The following is a 23,308-nucleotide window of genomic DNA, read 5'->3' on the forward strand; positions in this document are numbered from 1 at the left end:
CGTTACCTTGTGCCCAACTCCAGGGAACTGAGCTGCAAAAAGTTAAACCATCTAAACCCTAAGGACAGATCTTTGGCAGCTAGTATTCACTGAATAAAGGAACAGAACATTCAGTCATTCATTCACTGAGTACTTAATAAGTGCACGCTGTGTCAGACAATATGTTAAATGCTGAAGCTGTGGAGATAGGAAGAAGTAAACCCTATTATCAAGGAGCACATAGTCTCAAAAGGAAAACAAAGAGGAAGCAAATAATTATAAGTGATATAGTAGAAATATTCAAAAACATAATGGGAACCCTGGAAGAGACAGGCAAGGTTTGGCTATGAAAGCTAGGGTGGGTGTCACAGAGGAGGTGATGTTGGAGAGGAGTTGAAAAATGAGATGGGGGGATACTAGATGGACACAATGGCCAGTCAGTGAAGGGCAGTGAGTGCAAGTACAGAAAGTTCCCTACATATCAATCTTCAACTTGTAAACTTTCAAAGATGTGAACACGCATCTGATTTCATCAAGGAATCAGAAGCTGTGCCATTAACGTCAGGGGTGAGTGAAATTGCAGCTGACCCTCTGTCTCCTCTTGCTGATGATCCTTCAGCTCTATCACCTCCCACTTCTTTTTTCTCTTCCAGTCAGTAACTCTTCTTGTCCTTTGATTCAATGTCAGCCCCTGTATGCCAGCTGTTGTACTGTATTACTGTACTTTTCAAGGTACAGTACTGTAAGATTAAAAATGTCTATTTTTTGTTTGTTTTTATGTATTATTTGTCTGAAAAGTGTTAAAAATCTATTACAGTACAGTAATACACAGCCAATTGTGTTAGTTGGGTACCTAGATTAACTTTGTTGGCTGTGCTGAGCTGTGCTCAGTTGCTCAGTTATTTAGAAGCAATTCAACTTACAAATGCACTCTGAGAAGAGAACTCGTTCATTTGTAGGGGACCTACTGTACGTACATTTCAGGCAGAGGGAACAGCATATGCAAAGGCCCAAGATATAAAATAGCATGGTGTATCCACGGCACAGTAGCCTTATAATATTTTGCTTAGGAGTTTGTCCTTTTTTTTATAGGCCCAAAAAGGCAAATGGAATTAATCTTGAAGGCCTGCTGCCTCCTGCCCATCTTGGTATTCAGTATGTGCTCAGTCACTCAGTCGTGTCCGACCCTTTGTGACCCCAGGGACAGTAGCCCGCCAGGCTCCTTTATCCATGGAATTTTTCAGGCAAGAATACTGGAGCAGGTTGCCTTTTCCTACTCCAGGGGAATCTTCTCAACCCAGGGATCAAATTTGCGTCTCTTGCATCTCCTGAATTGGCAGGCAGATTTTTTACCACAGAGCCACCTGGGAAGCCCCAGTATTCAAACAATCTATTACACATGAGAAAGACAAGACTGACACACATGGTGCCTATGTGCGGTCTAAGCACAGACCCTCTGGAGCCACTGAAGAGTTTTGTTACCCTGGAGAATAATGTGTCTAAATGTATCCTTCTTGCCACCCCAAATGGGAAAGCTTCTTTAGGATCTAGCCTTGGCTAATGAGCATATCTTGGGACCATGAAAGATCCTCTGTCTTTCCAGCCACTTACATCATTACAAGTAAGTAGTCCATAGGTTCTGATTTATGATACCTGCCCTTAAGGAGAAAGTATAAACTGAAGGGGAGGGAATAAGAACAAATAAGTATGAAGAGTGTAATAAATCCCATTGACGGTACACTCTTAAAACATAAAGAAGAAAGAACAGCAAGATCTCCCTGATGGTAAGAAAACTTCGTTGAGTAGATTATAAAAAATACTTGCTTGACGAGTGGGAGTCCGAGAGGTGGAGAAGGGTATTTGCAGATGAGGAACCATCTGAGCTCACAGCATGTGATATGTGAGAGTCAGCAGCCTATTCAGTGAACAGCAAAACCATTTGGTGCTTCCAGAGTTGTGAAGGACCAGGGCCAGGGGCAGACATACAGCAACAAGGGCAGTCTGGGTATAATTTGCAGTGCCTTCTATAACATGGTAAGAAGCAGTGACTGGAAAAGAGCTGTTTCTTAGACACACCTGAGGAGGTAAGGGGGAAAACCTTCTAAGTCAGAGAAACTAAGTAGAAAACCAGTGAGACATTCAGAGCAAAGAAATCGAGCCAGAAATAAGGGCTAATAAGAGCATTGGCTCTCTCTGTCCTCCTGCCTGGGTGAAATACAGAAGTCCAGGCTTGAGTCCGGGTGCTTTCAGAAACAGTCCTGACCCTGCGTCTGTGCGAACACCTCCAGCACCTCCAACCGGACTGAACTGCCAGTGCCCTCTAGTGGTGGCTCACCTGATGGCCAGATAACACAAACCATCCAGTTCTTCACCCAAGTACCTGTCATGTGCTGGCTTCCATGATAGCTGCTGGAGCCACAGGTCTTTAAGACACTGATTTCTTACTCAGGCTCACATTTTGGGATGTGAGACACTGAAATGAACACATCCAAATAATAGTGTGTGAAAGTGAAAGTGCCAGTAGCTCAGTCAGGTCCAACTCTTTGTAACCCCATGGACTGTAGCCTGCCAGGCTTCTCTCTCCACGAAATTTTCCAGGCAAGAATACTGCAGTGGGTTGCCATTCCCTTCTCCAGGGGATCTTCCTGACCCAAGGATCGAACGCGAGTCTCCCACACTACAGGCAGATTCTTTACCGTCTGAGTGGTCAGTGCAAAAAAAAAAAAAAAGTATATATATATATATATATATATATTTATATGCAATCAGAAATAGTCATAAGACAAAGAGTTTGTAAAGAAAGGGGGAGCTAATAATACAGAGTCAATTCACCCTGAGGATAGTTGGCAATGCATCTTAATTTGTAGGAGATGTCACACTTTGCTGCTTCAATTCTGGCAATGTTCTGAAGTTGCTAATTATATTGAGCTATTCCAGATCACATATTGCGCAAAGATGAACGTGGGAAAGTACTTGTTTCATCTATAACTGAGGCAGAAAAAAACCCTCCAAATTAATAAATCCATGGCAATCAAATGTAACTGTAGCTCATATTAGGTAGTAAGTGTACCTTTGCAGATAGATATGCTTTATAACTTCCCAAGGGGAATACTACTTGAATGTTTTCTAATAACCATTCCTCAAAGGATCTGTTTTTCAAACTATTTTAACATCTTGAGTTAACGTTCAGTGGAGCACTTCAGTATTTTTTCCGTTTTATATTTTATAATGTCAACACGTGAATCAACTTTGCACCTTGTTGACATTCTTCAAATCTTTATCTCCAGCCCAGATTACATTTCTATGTTCATTTTTCTGTATCACTTATGGACACACATCTCTCCAATTATACCACAGAACACCGGCATCAGGTTTGACTTCTCTTTTCTTCAACTAAGCTTCCATTAATTCCTCTTGATATTACATCTTACATGCGTCTCAAATCTGTCTACTTCTCTCCGACCTCCCTGCCTCTACTGATGTTCCAGTCTCCGAAATGGTCCTCTGGACATTGTTTTTTTGTTTGTTTGTTTGTTTTAGTGCATTTTATAAAAGGGTCAATCTAACACGTATTATTCTCCACCTGGAAGTCATTCAGTTAACTACCATCCCCTTTAAGTGAAAGTTCAATAAAAAGTACCTAAAATTGCTTGCAAAGCCCTTCCTGATCTGTCCTCTGCTAAACTCTCCGGCCTCATTTTCATTCTTTCCTTTTCCTTTCCTTTATATTTACCTTCCAATTATTAAAAAATGTTTTTTATGCCTCAAACACTCCATTCCTTGTCTAGAACATCCTCCTTTTAACTGGAGAGCTTTTATGATTACTTCAAGCTACATCTTGGATATTTTATTAGAACCATTCCTGGACCTTCTAAGTCCAGCTTTGGGTTCTTCCCCTGTCCCCTTTGTGCCCTGGAGTTCACCAATACACTGTATGGAAATCATCTATTTTCTTCAGTCCAACAGTGTGAACACAGGAATTATTTAATATCATATCTGTATTGCCTAGCATATAATAAGTAAGTATATGATTCACATTTCTAGAATGAGCTAATAACATCTGATCTGCTCTCTGCCAAATGGTATGGAGACTCCCTTATGGGAGGACCCTAGGTGCCCAGCTATGCTGATGACCTGGGAGATAGGTCCATCCAACACTGGATGAAGTATCAGAAAACTTATTTTACTGTAGATTTAAGTCATGATCTCCAAACAGCTTATCAGTAATCCAACTTACTTTAAAAGAATCTCCAACTGTTTTATGTATCTTACTTCATAAACTTAGGAAAAGGTAAAAAGGGGGGCTATTTTTGGCTCCTGAAAGTCCCAATATTTCAGATAACCTCTTTTCTTAGAAGATTAAATTTTACTTCTTACCAAACTCACCCTGGCCAATATCTAGATTCTCAGATCAGTGGGGCTTTCACCAATTTCACTCACTTATTCTCCTTCATCTATTTCTCACTGGTTAAACACCTATTAAGTGCCAGATACTGGAAATACTAATTGAGTACGATGTCATTCCCCACACCACCTCCACACTCAATCTATTCAGGGCTAAGAGGAATGAAGAAAACAAACATGTAATCTTGTGATACAGATTCTCTCCAATCTCATTGCAAATTTGAACTTAGGGAAAGAGTTCCTTAAGGTATAAAAAAATGTTAAGAAATGAAAATTTTTTTCTTTATATTTGAAATAAAATAAACTTTAAGAGCAATAAATATAAAATGAACAGCAGATATCACAAGAGGAAATTTTTTTGCTTATAGAACTGTTAAGATTCTTATTGCATTAGTTCATTAGTCAGTGCATTAGTCAGTGCTATTTGCATTAGTTACCTTTTAACTGAATTCTATCCATAACTGAGAAGCAAATAGTCTGGCAAAGTCCACGCAGTTTTTCCGAAGACATACAGCCAAAATATGGCCAAAGCTATAAACAATTGGTTATTCATAGGTTGTCAACATGTATGTGCTTAGTTACTCAGTTGTGTCTGACTCTTTGCAACCTCATAGACTGTAGCCCCCGGGCTCCTCTGTCCATGGAATTTTCCAGGCAAGAATACTAGAGTGGATTGGCATTTCCTACTCCAGGGGATCTTCGCAACCCAGGGACTGAAGCCATATCTCTTACATCTCCTGCATTAGCAGGCATATTCTTTACCACTGTGCCACCCTAGGAAGCCTGGTCAACATGTATAGCTTGTGACAATTATTCAAATAAGCATGCCATTGGTGGGCCTGGTGATGATGTTACCAGAGGAGTAGAAATGTATTCTAAAGGATTTTTGACTTGAGCAAGATTTGAAATGAGTAAGAAGTTTTTTGAACAAAATGATTCTGCAGTTTTCATAAGCCAAGAACTCTTCAAAATACATCTCTGAGGCACTTGCATAAATATCTAGGGCCTGGTTGAATTCCTTGCTATTCCTTTAACACACTTCACTGTATGTATGATTCCTGATACCTTTGCTGTTCTTTCTGAATGAAATAGCCTCCAGCCACAGGTGCCTGTCATGATGTACAGTATTAAAAAGTTCTGATCTGACAATTTAGATATAGATTATTCTCAATTAGTCACAAATCTATCTTGAAAAAAAGCATGGAGTTGTAGTTTTAAGAGATTCTATGGTTTGGGGCAATTGACATACCTGCATGGCTTCAGTTTCTTCATTGAGAAAATGAGGACTAAATAATCTGTACATTCCCATCTTCTCCTAGTCTATGAACCAATGTCCTTTCCTGAATTCATGTAAAATTGATGGTCTAGATTTTATTTGTTAGTGCTGGGTCTTTATTGCTTTCTCCAGTTGTGGTGAGCAGAGCCTGGGCCTCTCATTGTGGTGGCTTCTCTTGGTGCAGAGCACAGGCTCTAGGCATACAGGCTTCAATAGTTGCAGCATGCAGGCTCTAGGGCATGCAGGCTTCAGTAGTTGTGGTTTGCAGGCTTAGTTGCAGTGACAGATTTTATTTTCCTGGGCTCCAAAATCACTTTGGACAGTGACTACAACCACTAAATGAAAAGATGCTTGCTCCTTGGAAGAGAAGCTATGACCAACCTAAAAAGCAGAGACATCATTTTGTCAACAAAGGTCCGCATAGTCATATCTACGGTTTTTCCAGTAGTCATGTATGGATGTGAGAGTTGGGCTATAAAGAAAGTTGAGTGCCGAAGAACTGATGCTTTCAAATCATGGTGCTGGAGAAGACTCTTGAGAGTCCCTTGGACTGCAAGGAGATTGAACCAATCAATCCTAAAGGAAATCAGCCCTTAATAATCACTGAAAGGACTGATGCTGAAGCTGAAGCTCCAATACTTTGGTTACCTGATGCCAAGAGACAACTCATTGGAAAAGACTCTGATGCTGGGGAAGATTGAAGGCAAAAGGACATGGGGGTGGCAAAGGGTGAGATGGTTAGATAGCATCTTCAATTCAATGGATATGAATTGGAGCAAACTCCCGGAGACAGAGGAGCCTGGCATGCTGCAGTTCATGAGGTTGTAAAGAGTTGGATATGACTTAGAAACTGAAGAACAACAACTATTTTCTCCCATTCTGTAAAATGTAATATGTTTCTTGCTGATTGCCAGATATTGTTAACATCTGATAATACAGTGCAAATATAGTACCAAGTACTGTGCCAGTACCATTTGCAGTACAGCCATGAAAAGTAACCTGAAGAAGAAAGAACTAATAAAAATATAGCAGACTAGGTATATTAAAATTACTGGATAGAATATGGGAATAAATAGATGAATCTCAACAATATTTATCACAAAAAGTAACTATATTTATGATCATATGGCAAAAAGTTTCTAAAGGGTGTTATTAGGTACTAAGATGCAGTCTTTAAATGCTCAAACTTAATTACTTAATTCCTTTCTTTTACTAACAAGTGTTTATGGAAGCTATGAGCAAAAGGATGAAATTCAGCATGAAAATAGCCTACCCAGTGCCTACCCAGTGGGCATCGTGGGGCTGGCCAGGGACAGTGAGAGGCAGCAAAGATGATCTTCACCTAGCTCTTCTCCTAGCTCTCACCTAGTCTGCCTCTGGCCAACTCTGGAAGTTACCCTTATTAGCAAAGTGAGAAAGCAATTGAGGAAAACACGAAGACTCGTGGCCTGTGTATGTTTGACATCTAGCAATTTATTACCATTTCAACCTAAGCTGTACTGTGCTTAGTCACTCAGTTGTATCCGACTCTTTGCGACCCCATGGACTGCAGCCCACCAGGCTCCTCTGTCCTTGGAGATTCTCCAGGCAAGAATACTGGAGTGGGTTGCCATGCCCTTCTGCAGGGGATCTTCTCAACCCAGGCATCAAACCCAGGTCTCTCGTATTGCAGGCAGATTCTTTACCGACTCAGCCAAAACCTAAGCATCTCTATTCAGATATGAAAAACAAACTGATAATTTCAAAACTTCAGTATAACTTTGGTAAACATTCATTTCATTTATTTCTCTTGTATTTTGTAATAAAGGTAAATTCATTAACTTTCTATGCTATTAATACTACAAAGTTTTACTGCTGATAAAGCAAAAGCTGGCCAAGTCTGATCAGGTATCAGAGATCAGACACTGGCTCCCCCACTCTAAGATATAATGGTAAGGATGTTTAGTGTCTCTTTTTTATCACCAGTAATATTAAATACTTTACATCTTCATTCTAATTCTCATTATAATCTTTTCAGGATAGATTTTGTTGCCCCCAGTTTACAGATAAAAAATTTGAGGTGAAAGAAATTAAAAAAATGTCACCAGAGTCACTGGTTGTCTTCCTAACTCCACAGCCTCTTTCACTATGTTCAACTCCTTTCTTTGCTAAAATTCAGGTTTGAATGTATTTGCTAATAATAGAAGAATTACACCTACAGAGAAGAATCTTTAGAGTATAAGTTTTTCTCTGAAAAAAAAGTGGTAATTTTAAACCTTTTTTTCATTTTGCATCTCAATTATTATTACTGGTAAATTTAAGAAATCAAGTTTAAAAGTTATGCATTTATTTCACTGTTGTTCTCTTTTTATACAGACTTTCTGGAGGTAATACTAAAGGACAATGACCAAAAACCATGTTGCACCAAAAAAAAAAAAAAATAGAAAAAATAAAAGAAAATGTCTGCAATTTATATAAATCCCTAAATTCAGTAGGGATTGAGTTTCCCACTCAGTCCCTCCCCCACACCATTTTAACAACTGAAATGTGAACTACAAAGAGATTCAGTGAACTTTCTAGAGTCATTGAGTTCAAAGTCTGCTGAGAAAACACCAACTGTTCTTGCCCTGTCTGTGGATTTTGATAGCTATCTTTGATCCAAGCATATTGTAGTGAAAATATGAAATTTATTTTTTAATAAAGCAATAAAAACTGAATTTGTGTGTTATGAGCAAGCATTTACTTCCACTTATAGCAGCTTTGGTCATGGATTACTTGTGAAGGCATTTTCATATGGGCAATATAAATTACATAAACAAAGACTATAAATATTTACATATTTTAGGTTATATTAAAGTTGCAGCAAAACAAATATTTCCTGTTAGCTGAAGACTGAGAATAACTTATGCGGAGATTTTAAATTGAATCTATTGGCTCTATAAAGGGATCGTGACTTGTCCTTTTTTAATATTTTTAAATTAAAAGATAGAAAAACTAATACTGTCAACTTTTTAGCAAGGCAGTAGAAAGCATAGTTACATTTCACACTATATTCTTTGAAGGATTTTTTTAACTTACTAAAACTGCTTCAGAATACAAAGGTTAAAAAGGACCTTACAATTTTTAAGTTGATTTTCAGGACCAAAAGTTTCTCTTTAGGAGGTGATACATTTCTTCATTAAAATTGTAAAGCTAAAAGGCATCTATCTAGAAGAGTTGCTGAACTGCCATCTAAACTAAATAGAAGGAGGAGAGTGAAAAATTTGGCTTAAAACTCAACATTCAGAAAACTAAGATGATGGCATCCGGTCCCATCAATCCATGGCAAATAGATGGGGAAACAATGGAAATAGTGACTGCTTTATTTTGGAGGGCTCCAAAATCACTTCAGATGGTGACTGCAGCCATGAAATTAAAAGATACTTGCTCCTTGGAAGAAAAGCTATGACCAACCTAGACAGCATATTAAAAACCAGACATTACTTTGCTGACAAAGGTCCATATAGTCAAAGCTATGGTTTTTCCAGGAGTCATGTATGGATGTGAGAGTTGGAATATAAAGAAAGCTGAGCACTGAAGAACTGATGCTTTTGAACTGTGTTGTTGGAGAAGACTCTTGAGAGTCCCTCGGACTGCAAGGAGATCCAACCAGTCCTTCTAAAGGAAATCAGTCCTGAATATTCATTGGAAGGACAGATGCTAAAGCTGAAACTCCAATACTTTGGCCACCTGACGCAAAGAGTTGACTCATTGGAAAAGACCCTGATGTTGGGAAAGATTGAAGGCAGGAGGAAAAGGGGACGACAGAGGATGAGATGGTTGGATGGCATCACCAACCTTATGGACATGAGTTTGAGCAAGTTCTGGGAGTTGGTGAAGGACAGGGAAGCCTGGCATGCTGCAGTCCATGGGGTCACAAAAAGTTGGACACAACTAAGAAACTGAACTGAACTGAACAACAATTAAACAAGTTTTGTGTTCTTTCTTTTATTTTTCACTTTTAGATTTAGCAGATGTGAGAAGCAATTTAAAAATGCATACACCAATCTATGAGTGCCCTCAAGAAAGAAAGCATTTCCCAAGAGAAAGAAACCTTTAGGATTATTCCAAATATAATAAACTCTCAATATATTTTCATATTTTGACAATGAGCATCTATTGTGTCAGTAAATATACTGACACACAGATATGACAGTCCATATGAAAATGTCCTATACTATCCTTCAACCCCATGCATACATGCGTGCATGTTAAATCACTTCAGTCATGCCCGACTCTTCGCAACTCTATGGACTGTAGCCTCCCAGGCGCCTCTGTCCATGGGATTCTCCAGGCAAGAATGCTGGAGTGGGTTGCCATGTCCTCTTCCAGGGGATCTTCCTGACCCAGGGATCAAACCTGCATCTCCTGTGGCTCCTGAATTGAAGGATTCTTTATGCTGAGCCACCAGAGGAAGCTCACCCTTAAATCCCATATGAGTCTCAAATTCACTGATTCTATATCCTTTTCAATATCTTTCCCCTTCTTTCCCCACAACCAATGTTCTTACTTGCCTTCTTGCCTCACTAAAATTTTCTGAACAATCTTTATTATCATCTCCTTTCATATAACCTTTACTTCTTTCCCCTGACAGGTTAGCAGAATTAGAGGTGTTACAGGTTAAATAAGTGTATGCGTTTGTCAAAAAATCATCAAATTGTACACAATTGTTATGCATTTCTTTGCACGTAATTTACCTTTATAAAACTTTAGACAAATATTGAACTCTAGTTAACAGATTTGCTTTTTGAAATGGTATGGATTAGCAATTTTAAACCCTGCTTACATAAATGAGTAAATAAAGGTAATGGAGCAGTATGTTAAGGGGGAGTTACAAATATGGAAAGAAGGGACATTAGTATTGGATTGAGATGGAAAGTATTACTATAAACTCATGGATTTTAATATCTACCATTATTGCTAGATAAAACTACAAATGATAATATATATATATAGACTTATATGTGTATATGTGCACATATACATGTACGTATATAAGATGTGTTCACTGAGATTGTCTAAAAGTTATCACACAGCATTAGCATGAGCACACCTAATACCTAGAGCTTTATTACTATTTACATTTTGCATTAAAAGGAACTTAGAGTTCTTAAAGAAAAAAATGATCCCAGGGCTGTATCAGAGGGGAAAGTATAATTATAAAAGATATTACTTGGAAAACTGACAAAATTCAAATATGGATGGTAGAGTTAATAACAGTGCTTATCAATATCAATTTTCCTAATTTTATTAACTGTACCATGGTTATACAAGATAATGCCCCTGTTTTGAGAATATATTCACTGAACTATTCAATGGATATAGTTATCAGTTTCTTCAATTTACTGTCAAATGATTTAGAAAAAAAATCATCTATTTAAAGGGAAAGACAGAAACAGAGAGAAAAAGAGAAGGGGAATGAGAGAGAAAGAGAAAGAATGATAGATGTCAATGGGAGAAAATATAAACGACCAATTAATATAAGTAAAAGTGATTTCCTTTACTCTTCTTGTTGCTGTCAATTTGAAGTTACATCAAAGAAAAAGGTTACATTAATGAATATTCTCTTTGGCTTCTTGTGTCAGTCAGTATAAGACCCAACATTCTTATAAAGTCTCCACATCCTTATGTGTACTCTCTTTACCTCTCTGATTGCATCTTCTCCATCTCTCTCTCCCTTTTTCAATGCTTGGTTGTCAGATGTCCTTGTTACATGCAGATATCTATCTCCTTTAAATTTGTGTAGGATCTCATCTCAATTGTACCATCCTACTCTCCATTACACCCTTCCCTTCCACTCCCACATTGTTGATCCCCTTCACCCTGAATTACACTTTTTTCCCCATGGCATGTGTTACAAACATCTGTATGACTCACATGTCTTATTTCTGTCTTGTCTCCACTCTCTAGAATGTAAGTTCCACAGGACAGGAGTTTGCTGCCTTTCCTGACCTATCTTAAGAACCTGGACAGTACAAGATACTCTATAAATATTTCTTGAATGGAAGAATGACTGTTATCAGATTGTCAGATTACCTTCAGGAAATATTTACTCTTTGGGATATGAATCCTTCAGAATATTTTTTTCTTTATGGTGCTTAGATCACTGTAGCTAAATGCCTATTAGGCATTAATAAGGTCATGTTAAAAAGTATAGTTTCTAAGTACTTGTTTTTGAAGCATGTAAATAACAATTGGAATAATTTGGGGAGTTTAGAGATATTGCTTAGGGAAGCCATCTGGCTCTCCCAGGAAGGCAGTAAGTTGCTCTGGGTCCCTCTTTCTATTATCTGCTCCTCCACTCTGAAGGTGTGGAAATGAGGAACTGACTCACACAGATCAAACTCACGAGAAACTGGTGACAAGGCCAACTTAAAGAAAGAGTTGCTGCAGGTATCAGAAAGTTGAATTTTCTGTGGGCTTATTCTCTTTCTATAAGAAGTTGACATGAAGTCCAACAGATATGTATAGTCACCTCTTTTTGTGGAATCAGAACAAAAGGAAGGAGTTAGTCAAATTATGCCAGGTCAATGCTTATATTTTTCTGTCTGAAGACAGAATGTCTAAGGATAAAGTATTGGAAAATCCACCTGCCTGCATAGGGCATTTTCTCACTTTGTGTTGTTGAAATGAAAAGTATTACATGTGGGTTTGGAGGACTTCCTGTTTCAAGTTTTCACATTAATAATCAGTTCACCTATTTCTTTCTTTAGCTGTGTTAATACATTATCTGAGCCACAGTCAAGCCCTATTGTTATTGGTTTCCAAAGAAAATCATGTCCTTCTTTGAAAGATGACTACCCAGGTTGCTGATCTTACCCACTCTGTGCTGAATTTATTATACTAGCTGTTAAGAGTTTGGGTGAGGTGGTTGCTCCACTGTAACTCATGGGCATTTCTACTACAATTAAATGATTTTTTAAAATTAATGAAAGTTGTTTAATCAAATTAAAAATTGTCTGAACTAAGTTAAACTTTATAAAGTTCTAAAATCTCACTGTCTGGTTACAGACCAAGTAAAGTAGATATAATTTCTTCTACTAAGTACAAGTAAAGGTCCTAGACATTATATAAAAAACAAATATCAAAAGACTGTGAAGATAGTGAGAAAAGGGAAGACCAGCTATGGATCTTGAAACCCTCAAAAGACCATGTGGCAAATTCCCTGAGTTTTCTTTTTGACTTGTATATCCTCACTGGGTGGTGCTAGAGAAGCCATAACCCAGAGAAGTCAGTAAGAATTGGTTTAAAAGGAAAAAATAAATAAATAAAAGCCCAATCTCTCTAGCAAAGGACAAAGAAAGGGACAGCATGAAAAGAGAAAAATTTTTTTAGACAATAACTACCCTAACATGGAAATACTTCATGAAATAAAACGAAGCTCTAGCTCCATTGTTCAGTAACTAAAGTCATGTCTGACTCTTTCTGACCCCATGGACTGCAGCATGCCAGGTTTTCCTGTCCCTCAAACTCATGTCCATTGAGTCGATGATGCCATCCAACCATCTCGTCTTCTGTTGTCCCCTTCAGAGTTCCATTACTATCAGCAAAAGCTGAGATGGGAGCCTAGGCTTCCACCCTTGCCAGGATGTAATAAGGCACTGCCAGCGTGGTGTCTGAGAAGCCAGGTAGAGAAGTGGAATTCTCATCCTCACTCAGCAGGCAGAAGCCTCTCCCTACAGGGTCAGTGGAGGCCACTGAGGGATTCCCACCTGGTAGCAATGAGGTGATACCGGAGAAGGCTGATTGGGGAACTTTCACTACCAGCCAGCACTAAAACAGCTTCCTTCCTGTAGTATCAGTGGAGGTCAAAACCAAGTGAAAGTCAAGTGGGAAGCAGTGGCACCCCTTCCATACCCAACGAGGAAACGGTCATGGAGACTGAGTGGGGAACTTGAAATCTCACCTCCATTCAGCAGTAATGAGGCAGCCCTGAGGTATTAACAGAGACCAAATGGGGACCTGGACCTCTATCTCCCCCTGGCAGTAGTGAGGAAGTATCCCCCCACCAATGACACAGTTTCAGGGAGGGCAGATAAAAGGATTTAGATATGACCTAGAGTCTCACAACACAACACCCAAAATGTCCAGGATAGAATAAAACAATCACACACTATACTAAGAACCAGAAAAATCTCAATTTGAGTGAGCAAAGACATTCAACAAATGCCAGCACTAATATGACCCAGATGTTGCAATTATGTCACAAGGATTTTAAAGGAGCCATTATGAAAATGTCTCAACGAGCAACTATAAATACACTTGAAACAAATGAAAAAATGGAAAACATCAGCTCAGAAATGGAAAATATAAAGAAGAGCCAAGTAGAAATTTAAAAACTGAAAAAATAATTGAAGTAAAAAGCTCAGTGGATGTCTCGGAAGTGCTGAATGGAGAGGACAACTCTAGAAAATGAAAAACAAGGAAAACAACTTGAAAGCAACAAGAGAGAAATGACACTTTACCTACCAGGGGAAAGACCACTTTGAATGATAATGGATTTCTCATCATCATGGAAGTGAGAAAGAAATGTTACATTTTCAGGTAATGAAAGAAAAGAAACATCAACCCCAAATGCTGTATCTGGCTTCCACAAGTAAATCCTGTATATTCTTCTTAATGAATGTTGAGGAAAAAGACATATTCAGATGAATGAAACCTGAGAGAATTTGTCAACAGCACAACATAAGCTAAAACAATAACTAAAGGAAGTCTTTGAATTCGAAAGGAAATTATGAAGAAGAAATTGTAGAACACAAGAAACAACTATCTGTAAATATGAAAGAGCTGCCTTCTCCTCTTAAGCATTCTAAATTTTGTTTAAACAGTTGAAACAAAAAATACAATATTCTATGATGTGACTCTCAATGCCTGTAGATGAAGGAATTAAAAAATAAAACAAAAGGACTTATACAGAGTCAGGTGTTCTATATTTTTGATTTCAATATCAGTAAATCTTTGTGCTTATGGAAGAATTATACATCTTGATTGTAGTTGTGGCTACAGGAAACTAAACATATAATAATAAAATAACAGACCTATACACAACATTGTCTTAATGTAAATTTCCTGGGTTTGCAACTTTTGTAAATCTTCATTTCAAAATAAACAAATAATAAGCTTCAGAAATTCTTTAATAGGCCATATTCAGAAACATCTGTGAGAAAACAAAACACACACATTAGGGTAGGTGTAAAATCACAGAGCAGATCTCCTGAGTAACTAATTGAAGTTTTCTTGTCTTTTTTTTATAGTTATTTATGGCCTGTTTGATTTGGAGAATGCAATCCTGTTTTGATGCTAATGTGATTATCAATTTCTTCTCTTTTATGTCTTCAGTAATTAACCTGTATAAAAGCTCATGGGTCCAGACTTGTGGACACAGTGGGGGAAGGAGAGGGTAGGACAAATTGAGAGAGTAGCATTGAAAAATATATATTATCATGTGTAAAACAGATAGCTGGTGGGAATTTTCTGTATAACACAGGGAGCTCAGCAACAGCAAAGACGAGTGGGATGGGGGAGGGGTGGGCGGGAGGTTAATGAGGGAGGGAATATATGTACACTTATGGCTGATTCACGTGGTTGTATGGCAGAAACCAACACAACATTTTAAAGCAACTATCCTGCAATTAAAAATAAATTTTAAAAAAAGATTTTAAAAAAGCTCATGAATCATTTTGACTGGGTCATGACTATAACTGACACCTTTTTAGCATTCCCTGAAGAAAGAAAAAGGAAAACGCAAGCATTAGTTTCAGCTATCAGAGTATAACAGCAAATACCTTGGAATTCTGAAAGCACCTTTTTTCTTTTTCAGCAAAGTGAAAAGAACTAGCACAGGACTCTCAGGATCTATTACTGGCACAAAAAGATAGTGGCATCTAACTGTGACAGCCAAATACATCTAGGCCTTATGCCTTAACTGTGTCTAATTTTCTTATCTACAGTGAAAACCCATCCTGCCCTTCTGATCTATAGTATTTATTTTCAGAGTTTCTACAAAGTACAGATTACTCCCTTGGATTTGACCCTTTCTTCCCCATGAAGTACTTTCGAACTATGTGATCTTCTCTACTGGCACAATTGATTTAACTAGTACAGGATTCTCTTTCTTATACTAATTTGAAATCCAGATCCATAGATTCAAATTGGATGAACTTAAGGTCCAATGTCATCTGCATATCTGAGGTTATTGATATTTCTCCCGGCAATCTTGATTCCAGCTTGTGTTTCTTCCAGCCCAGCGTGTCTCAAGATGTACTCTGCATATAAGTTAAATAAGCAGGGTGACAATATACAGCCTTGACGTACTCCTTTTCCTATTTGGAACCAGTCTGTTGTTCCACGTCCAGTTCTAACTTTTGCTTCCTGACCTGCATACAGGTTTCTCAAGAGACAGGTCAGATGGTCTGATATTCACATCTCTTTCAGAATTCTCCACAGTTTATTGTGATCCACACAGTCAAAGGCTTTGGCGTAGTCAATAAAGCAGAAATAGATGTTTTCCTGGAACTCTCTTGCTTTTTCGATGATCCAGTGGATATTGGCAATTTGATCTCTGGTTCCTCTGCCTTTTCTAAAACCAGCTTTAACATCTGGAAGTTCATGGTTCACGTATTGCTGAAGCCTGGCTTGGAGAATTTTGAGCATTACTTTACTAGCATGTGAGATGAGTGCAATTGTGCAGTAGCGTGTGAGATGAGTGCAATTGTGCGATAGTTTGAGCATTCTTTGGCATTGCCTTTCTTTGGGATTGGAATGAAAACTGACTGTTTCCAGTCCTGTGGGATGGGGAAACAGTGGAAACAGTGTCTGACTTTATTTTTGGGGGCTCCAAAATCACTGCTGATGGTGACTGCAGCCATGAAATTAAAAGATGCTTACTCCTTGGAAGAAAGGTTATGACCAACCTAGGTAGCATATTTAAAAGCAGACATTACTTTGCCAACAAAGGTCTGTCTAGTCAAGGCTATGGTTTTTCCAGTGGTCATGTATGGATGTGAGAGTTGGATGGTGAAGAAAGCTGAGCGCTGAGGAATTGATGCTTTTGAACTGTGGTGTTGGAGAAGACTCTTGAGAGTCCCTTGGACTGCAAGGAGATCCAACCAGTCCATTCTAAAGGAGATCAGTCCTGGGTGTTCATTGGAAGGACTGATGTTGAAGCTGAAACTCCAATACTTTGGCCACCTCATGTGAAGAGTTGACTCATTGGAAAAGACCCTAATGCTGGGAGGGATTGGGGACAGGAGGAGAAGGGGATGACAGAGGATGAGATGGTTGCATGGCATCACTGACCCGATGGACATGGGTTTGGGTAAACTCCGGGAGTTGGTGATGGACAGGGAGGCCTGGTGTGCTGTGATTCATGGGGTCGCAAAGAGTCGGACACGACTGAGCGACTGAACTGAACTGAAGGTCCAATCTTGCCAATTTTCCGTATCTATTACTTTTTTCAATTATGAAATATTCCAAACATACAAAAACACCCAATTACTCCTTGCTCTGAGTGAATGTGTTAACATTTTCTATATTTTTTCAATTTTTTCTATAATAATTACTAAAAATTTGATATAGATATAAAATTAGAGACTAGTACAAGAGACATCTGGTTTCCCTGGTGGCTCAGCTGGTAAAGAACCCACCTGTCAAGGAAAGAGATGCAAGAGACACCAGTTCAATCCCTGGGTCTGGAAGATGCCCTGGAGAAGAAAATGGCATCCCACTCCAGTATTGTTGCCTGGAAAATTCCGTGGACAGAGGAGCCTGGCGGGCGATCTAGGTAGAGTCCATGGGGTGGCAAAGAGTCAGACACAACTGAACACACATGCCTCAGCTGGACCACAAGAGATATCAGTCATAAAACAATTACCAAAATGTCATATTCACTGAATCTGTCTTTTATTTATTTTTTAAAATTGTGGTAAAAATATAACATAAAATTTACCATCATAACCTTTCTTAAGTGCACAATTTAGTAATGTTAGCCATATTCCTACTGTTATACAATGAAATCTCTAAAAGTTTTTCATCTGGTACAACTGAAACTCTATGCTCTTTGAACAATACATTTTTTCCTTCCCCCAACCTCTGGAAACCACAATTCAACTTTCTGTTTCTATGAATTTGTCTATTATAAATGCCACATGTAGGTGGAACTATACAGGATTTGTTTTTTTAATATCCAGCTAATTTCATTTAGCATAGTGTCCTGAAGGTTCATCCGTGTTGAAGCACATGACAGAATTTCCTTCATGAAAAACAGTTCAATGTATGTATTATCACATTTTCTTTATATATTTATTGGCTGATGGACATCTGGGTTACTTCCATTTCTTAGCTGTTATAAGTACTGCTTCAGTGAACACAAGTGTGCAAATATCTCTTTGAAACTGAGTTTTCAATTCTTTTGAATATACGCGCAGAAGTGGAACTGTTGGATCATATGGTAACTGTTTTCCAAAGTGGCTGCATTGTTTTACATTCCCTTTAACAGTGTACAAAGCTTCTAGGATCTCCAGCATTTGTTATTTTTTGCTATAGTGGCCATCTTAATGGAGAAGGTAATATTTTATTGAAGTTTTCATTTTTCTAATGATTAGTCATGTGGAAGTATTTTTTCATGTACTTGTGAGCCATCTGTATGTCTTTTTTTGAAGCAATGTCCATTCAAGTCTTTTGCCCATTTTTTAATTTTGTTGTTGGCGTCATCATTGTTAGAGTTCTTTATACATATTGGATGTAACTCCTTCTCACTTTTATGACTTGCAAATATTTTCTCCCACCTGAAGGTTGCCTTTCACTCTGTTGGCTATTTCTTTGATGCACAGATGTTTTTAAATTTGTTAGTTTCATTTGTCTAACTTTGTTCCTGTGTTCTTGGTGTCCTACCAAGAAATCATTGCCAAATCCAATGTCACGAAGCTTTTCCCCTGTGTTTTCTTCCAGTAATTTTATGGTTTCAGGTCTTACAGTTAGAACTTTAATCCATATTGAGTTAGTTTTTGGTAAATAATGTAAGGTAAGGGTCTAAACTAATTCTTTTGCAGGTAGATATTCAGTTTTTTTCAACATCATTTGTTGAAAAAACTGTTCTTTCTCTCATTGTGTCATCTTGTCACTTTTGTTGATGATTATTTGACCATATGTGCAAAGGTTTGTTTCTGGGTTCTCTATTCTATCCCATTAGTTTAATATGCCTGTTTTTATGCCAGTACCACACTGTTTTGATAACTGTGGCTTTGTATGAAAGTGAAAGTGTTAGTCATTAGTTGTGTCCAACTCTTTGTGACCCTGTCTATGAGATTCACCAGGCAAGAATACTGGAGTGGGTAGCCATTCTCTTCTCCAGGGGATCTTCCTGACCCAGGGATTGAATCTGGGTCTCCTGCATTGCAGGCAAATTCTTTACTGTCTGAGTTACCAACTTGACCCATTTTTTAAACAGCTTTTCTTTTTCATTCTTGGTGCATTTTACAGCAAATATCACACAGCATAATTTTATCCCTATATGACTCAGTATGGTTTTCTAAAATTTATGGGCACTTTCTAACAAAATCACAATATTATTCTCATTCATAATAAAATTGGCACTATTTCTTTGGTATCATCTCATACCTAGTCCAAAGTCAAGTGTACAAATTGCCTCCAAAATGTGTTTATTGGTTTTCACCTCAGCTGGTCTCAGCCTGTAGTGAACTGAAGCAGGATTTCGATGCCTACCAGAGACTGAGGTTGGGCAGCGGCAGGGAAGAGTGCTGAATCTTAACCACTAGATCACCAGGGGCAGTGGCCAGGGGCAAGACCCTGGCCTGTCAGCTGTGTAGAAGTTAATTTCCATATAGAGACAGAAAGTAGTGAAACAAGTGTTTATTGGGAGAAGAAAAAGTACAGTAAGTGTGGATAGACACACAGGCGGGTTCAGGGAGAGTCGCACCCTCTTGGTAGCTTGAATTACTTTTATGGGGCATTTCTTCCAAGTTCCCTCTGACCGATTATCTTTGCTTTGCCTGGTTCTGAGTTCGTATTTGGTGTATCTCAGGGTCCTCCTGTGTGTGTGTGTGTGCATGTCTTAACCAAGATGGATTCTATCTAAGGGGCTTATGAGTAGCCGCATCACTTACTATTAGGTGACACCCCCCTCTCTTTTGACCTACAAGGAAACTTCCTGTGCATATGTAGTCAGGGAGATTTCCTTAACTGAAAATAAGGAATATGTGGACTTTCATCTCTCATCTAAGCAGGACCCAGCCTTCTTTCATCCTGCTTTTATGGAGTTTCTGCTATTACGGGGCTTCTGTCCACAGGGATAGACTGTTCAGCCTGGGTCTCATCTATCTCCTGCCTCAGTTTGTTTAAATCAAGATGGAAACAACGCTCCCACTTTAATTTGAGAAGTGTCTTTACACTCAGAGAAGTGTCTCACCTCTCTTTTCCCCCTGCAGACACTGCCTTGTACACACTGGATTCTTTGTCCTATAAAATGTCTCACATTTTGGATTTCTCTCTTTACTTCCTTGTTCTGTCATTTAACTTACAAATGGAAATTAACTGGTAACAGACTTTATTTTCTTGGGCTCCAAAATCACCAATGACAGTGACTGCAGCCATGAAATTAAAAGATGCTTGCTGCTTGGGAGAAAAGCAATGACAAACCTAGGCAGCATATTAAAAAGCAGAGACATTACTTTTCCTACAAAGGTCCATATGGTCAAAGTTATGGTTTTTCCATAACTTTGTGCAGTCTACTCAGTCATGTCTGATTCTTTGTGACCCCATGGACTGCAGCATGCCAGGCTTCCCTGTCCTTCACCATCTCCCAGAGCTTGCTCAAACTCAGGTCCATAGAGTCGGTGATGTCATCCAACTATCTCGTCCTCTGTCGTCCCCTTCTCCTCCTGCCTTCAATCTTTCCCACCATGAAGATCTCTTTTAATGGATAGGCTCTTCACATCAGGTGACCAAAGTATTGGAGCTTCAGCTTCAGCATCAGTCCTTCCAATGAATATTCAGGACTGATTTCCTTTAGATTTGACTGGTTTGATCTCCTTGCAGTCCAAGGGACTCTTGAGAGTCTTCTCCAACACCACAGTTCAAAAGCATCAATTCTTCAGGGCTCAGCTTTCTTTATAGTCCAGCTCTCACATGCACATGTGACTACTAGAAAAACCATAGCTTTAACTATATGGACCTTTGTCAGCAAAGTAATGTTTCTGCTTTTTAATACACTGTCTAGGTTGGTTATAGCTTTTCTTCCAAGGAGCAAGTGTCTTTTAATTTCATGGCTGCAGTCACCATCTGCACTGATTTTGGAGCCCAAGAAAATAAAGTCTGTCACGAGTTAACTTCCATTTATAAGTTAAATAACAGAGAAAGGAAGTAAAGAGAGAAATTCAGAATATGAAAGCTGGACAATCAAAAAGGCTGAGTGCCAAAGAGTTGATGCCTTCAAACTGTGGTGCTGGAGAAGACTCTTGAGAGTCCCTTGGACTGCAAGGAGGTCAAACCAGTCAATCCTAAAGAAAATCAATCCTGAATATTCCTTGAAAGGACTGATACTGAAGCTGAAGCTCCAATACTTTGGCCACCTGATGGGAAAAACTGACTGGAAAAGACCCTGATGCTGGGAAAGACTGAAGGCAGGAGGAGAAGGAGATGATAGGGGATGAAATGGTTGGATGGCATCATCAGCTCAATGGACTTGAGTTTGAGCAAACTCTGGGAGGCGGTGAAGGACATCTGGGATCATGCTGCAGTCTATGAGGTCACAAAGAGTTGGACACGACAGCAACTGAACAACTGGTGACTTAATTATATGGTCCTTTAATTACAAATTGAAATGAGCTCAGAACTTTGATTTTGTAATGCTTGCATGCCATTGTTTAATTTCATTTGCAAATTGCAGACCCTGGGGTTTTTCCGTTTCACTGCTCATTCTCAAATCTGCTTCCAGGTTTCTACCCAGAACACACTGTGTTCTCTTTCCTCAGACGTGGATATTTACTGACAAAGTATTTGAACCTGGAGCTTGTGGGGTGCCAAGTTTGTCCCCATTCATTTCTCACTATTCCTGCCACTGAACTTTGATCATGTTACTGTTCTACTGCTGTAGGTGATTTATTATTTGTTTTCATAATCTGAAGTTTATGGAAATGCCTTACTTTCTAGTTTTATTTTGATACTGTCAACGGGTTTCTCATTTTCTATCCTAACTGATTTATTTTTCAGGAGGAATTTTTGGGAGATTAAAAACAAATCTTTCTGTCAAGATCACATTATTGGAAGTTCTTCAACTTTCTTTTTGTTAAAGAAAGAAAATGCTACAAAAACACCCCACATCCCAACCCATTCCATTTTCTCTCCTATACCCATTTCCAAAGGTAACCCCATCCAGAGGTTGCTATGTCCTATTACCATGCATGCTTTGCACTTTTACTATATGTATATGCATCCATTACATATGTATACTTTTCTGTGAGTTTACAATATCTACATATCTGTTTTCATATTATATGTATGATTTGATACTTGGTTTTCTTTACTCAAAGTTGTATTTCTTGATATTTATCCATGTTGAAACATGAAGCTCTAAATTGTTAAACTAAACTATAGTTTGAAGAAAACATAATTTGTCAGTCCCCTGCCAAGGGAAAATTATTTCATTTCACTGTAAAAAAAATCATCTGTATACATGTTTACTTGTGCACATCTGCATGAGTTTCTCTAAGACAGATACCTAGGAGTGAAAGTGCTGGATTAAAGGGGGCACATGCATCTTCTATGCTCACATTTATGAGGATTTCCCTCATGTGTGTCTATACTGATGTTTGTGATGTTTTAATTTTTCACATCCTTGTAGGTATGAAATGGTATCTCATTGCTAATTTATTTTACATTTTCCTGATCAAGATGTAAGGTTGAGAATCTTTCCAAATCTTATTGGTACTTTAGTTTTCTTCCATGATGTCCAGCAATAAAATTGACAATTTCTCCTGAGTTATGTCTCAATTTCTTAATGGCTTGTGAGAGTTTTTAAAATATGTTCTGGATAATAAATGCTTTTTTAGTGTTTTTATCGAATACAACAGATTATTCTAAAGTCTTCTGTGTATCCTCTCTCTCTTTGTAACTCTACCTGTGCTGCTATTTCTGTCTTTATCTCAATAACCCCTTCTCTCCCTACAGCTCAGACTCTCCCCATGGAAACATCGTTGGAAACAGGGAGCATACTAAATTTTTCATTTTCCCAGATCTCCTTCTCTAACCTCCTGTCATTTCCATGACCATCACTTAAATTTCTTAATGAAACATCCTTTCTTTCTGAAGCATTGACTCTCATGCCAACAGATGTTAAGAGCAGAAGTATTCTGCCTTTATGACAACCTAATTGTCAGGATCATATTCTTTATTAATGACAAATAGTATTTTTCCTTTTTCCTGCATGTCTTCTATGCTTTTCTTCTTTCTGGACCTTTCCTGTTCCATGTCTTTATCAGGATCTTGCAAGTCTCGTAAATGCAATAAACAAAATGTTAGGCGTGTGATAAATTATGGTAAGGATGATATGAAAAAGAAATTCTAATTATTTTATATACATAGACCATGTAATGACATGAGAATTTGATATTATCA

General features: G+C 38.3%; 1 protein-coding gene across 1 annotated transcript in view; it reads left to right on the forward strand.

Annotated features, from left to right (window-relative positions):
• The window catches only part of PTGER3 (prostaglandin E receptor 3), a 212,806-nt gene extending 190,136 nt beyond the window's left edge, over nucleotides 1–22,670 (forward strand). Inside the window, exon 3 of the mRNA XM_081490646.1 lies at nucleotides 20,913–22,670. Within this exon, the coding sequence (XP_081346772.1) occupies nucleotides 20,913–21,059 (147 nt within the window). The 3' untranslated portion in view covers nucleotides 21,060–22,670. The remainder of the gene's footprint in view (nucleotides 1–20,912) is intronic.
• Nucleotides 22,671–23,308: the final 638 nt, after the last annotated feature.

Source organism: Giraffa tippelskirchi, chromosome 5 (genome assembly GCF_054371585.1).
Source record: "Giraffa tippelskirchi isolate mGirTip1 chromosome 5, T2T-mGirTip1v1.2.pri, whole genome shotgun sequence".
In the NCBI taxonomy this organism is placed as follows: Eukaryota; Metazoa; Chordata; class Mammalia; order Artiodactyla; family Giraffidae; genus Giraffa; species Giraffa tippelskirchi.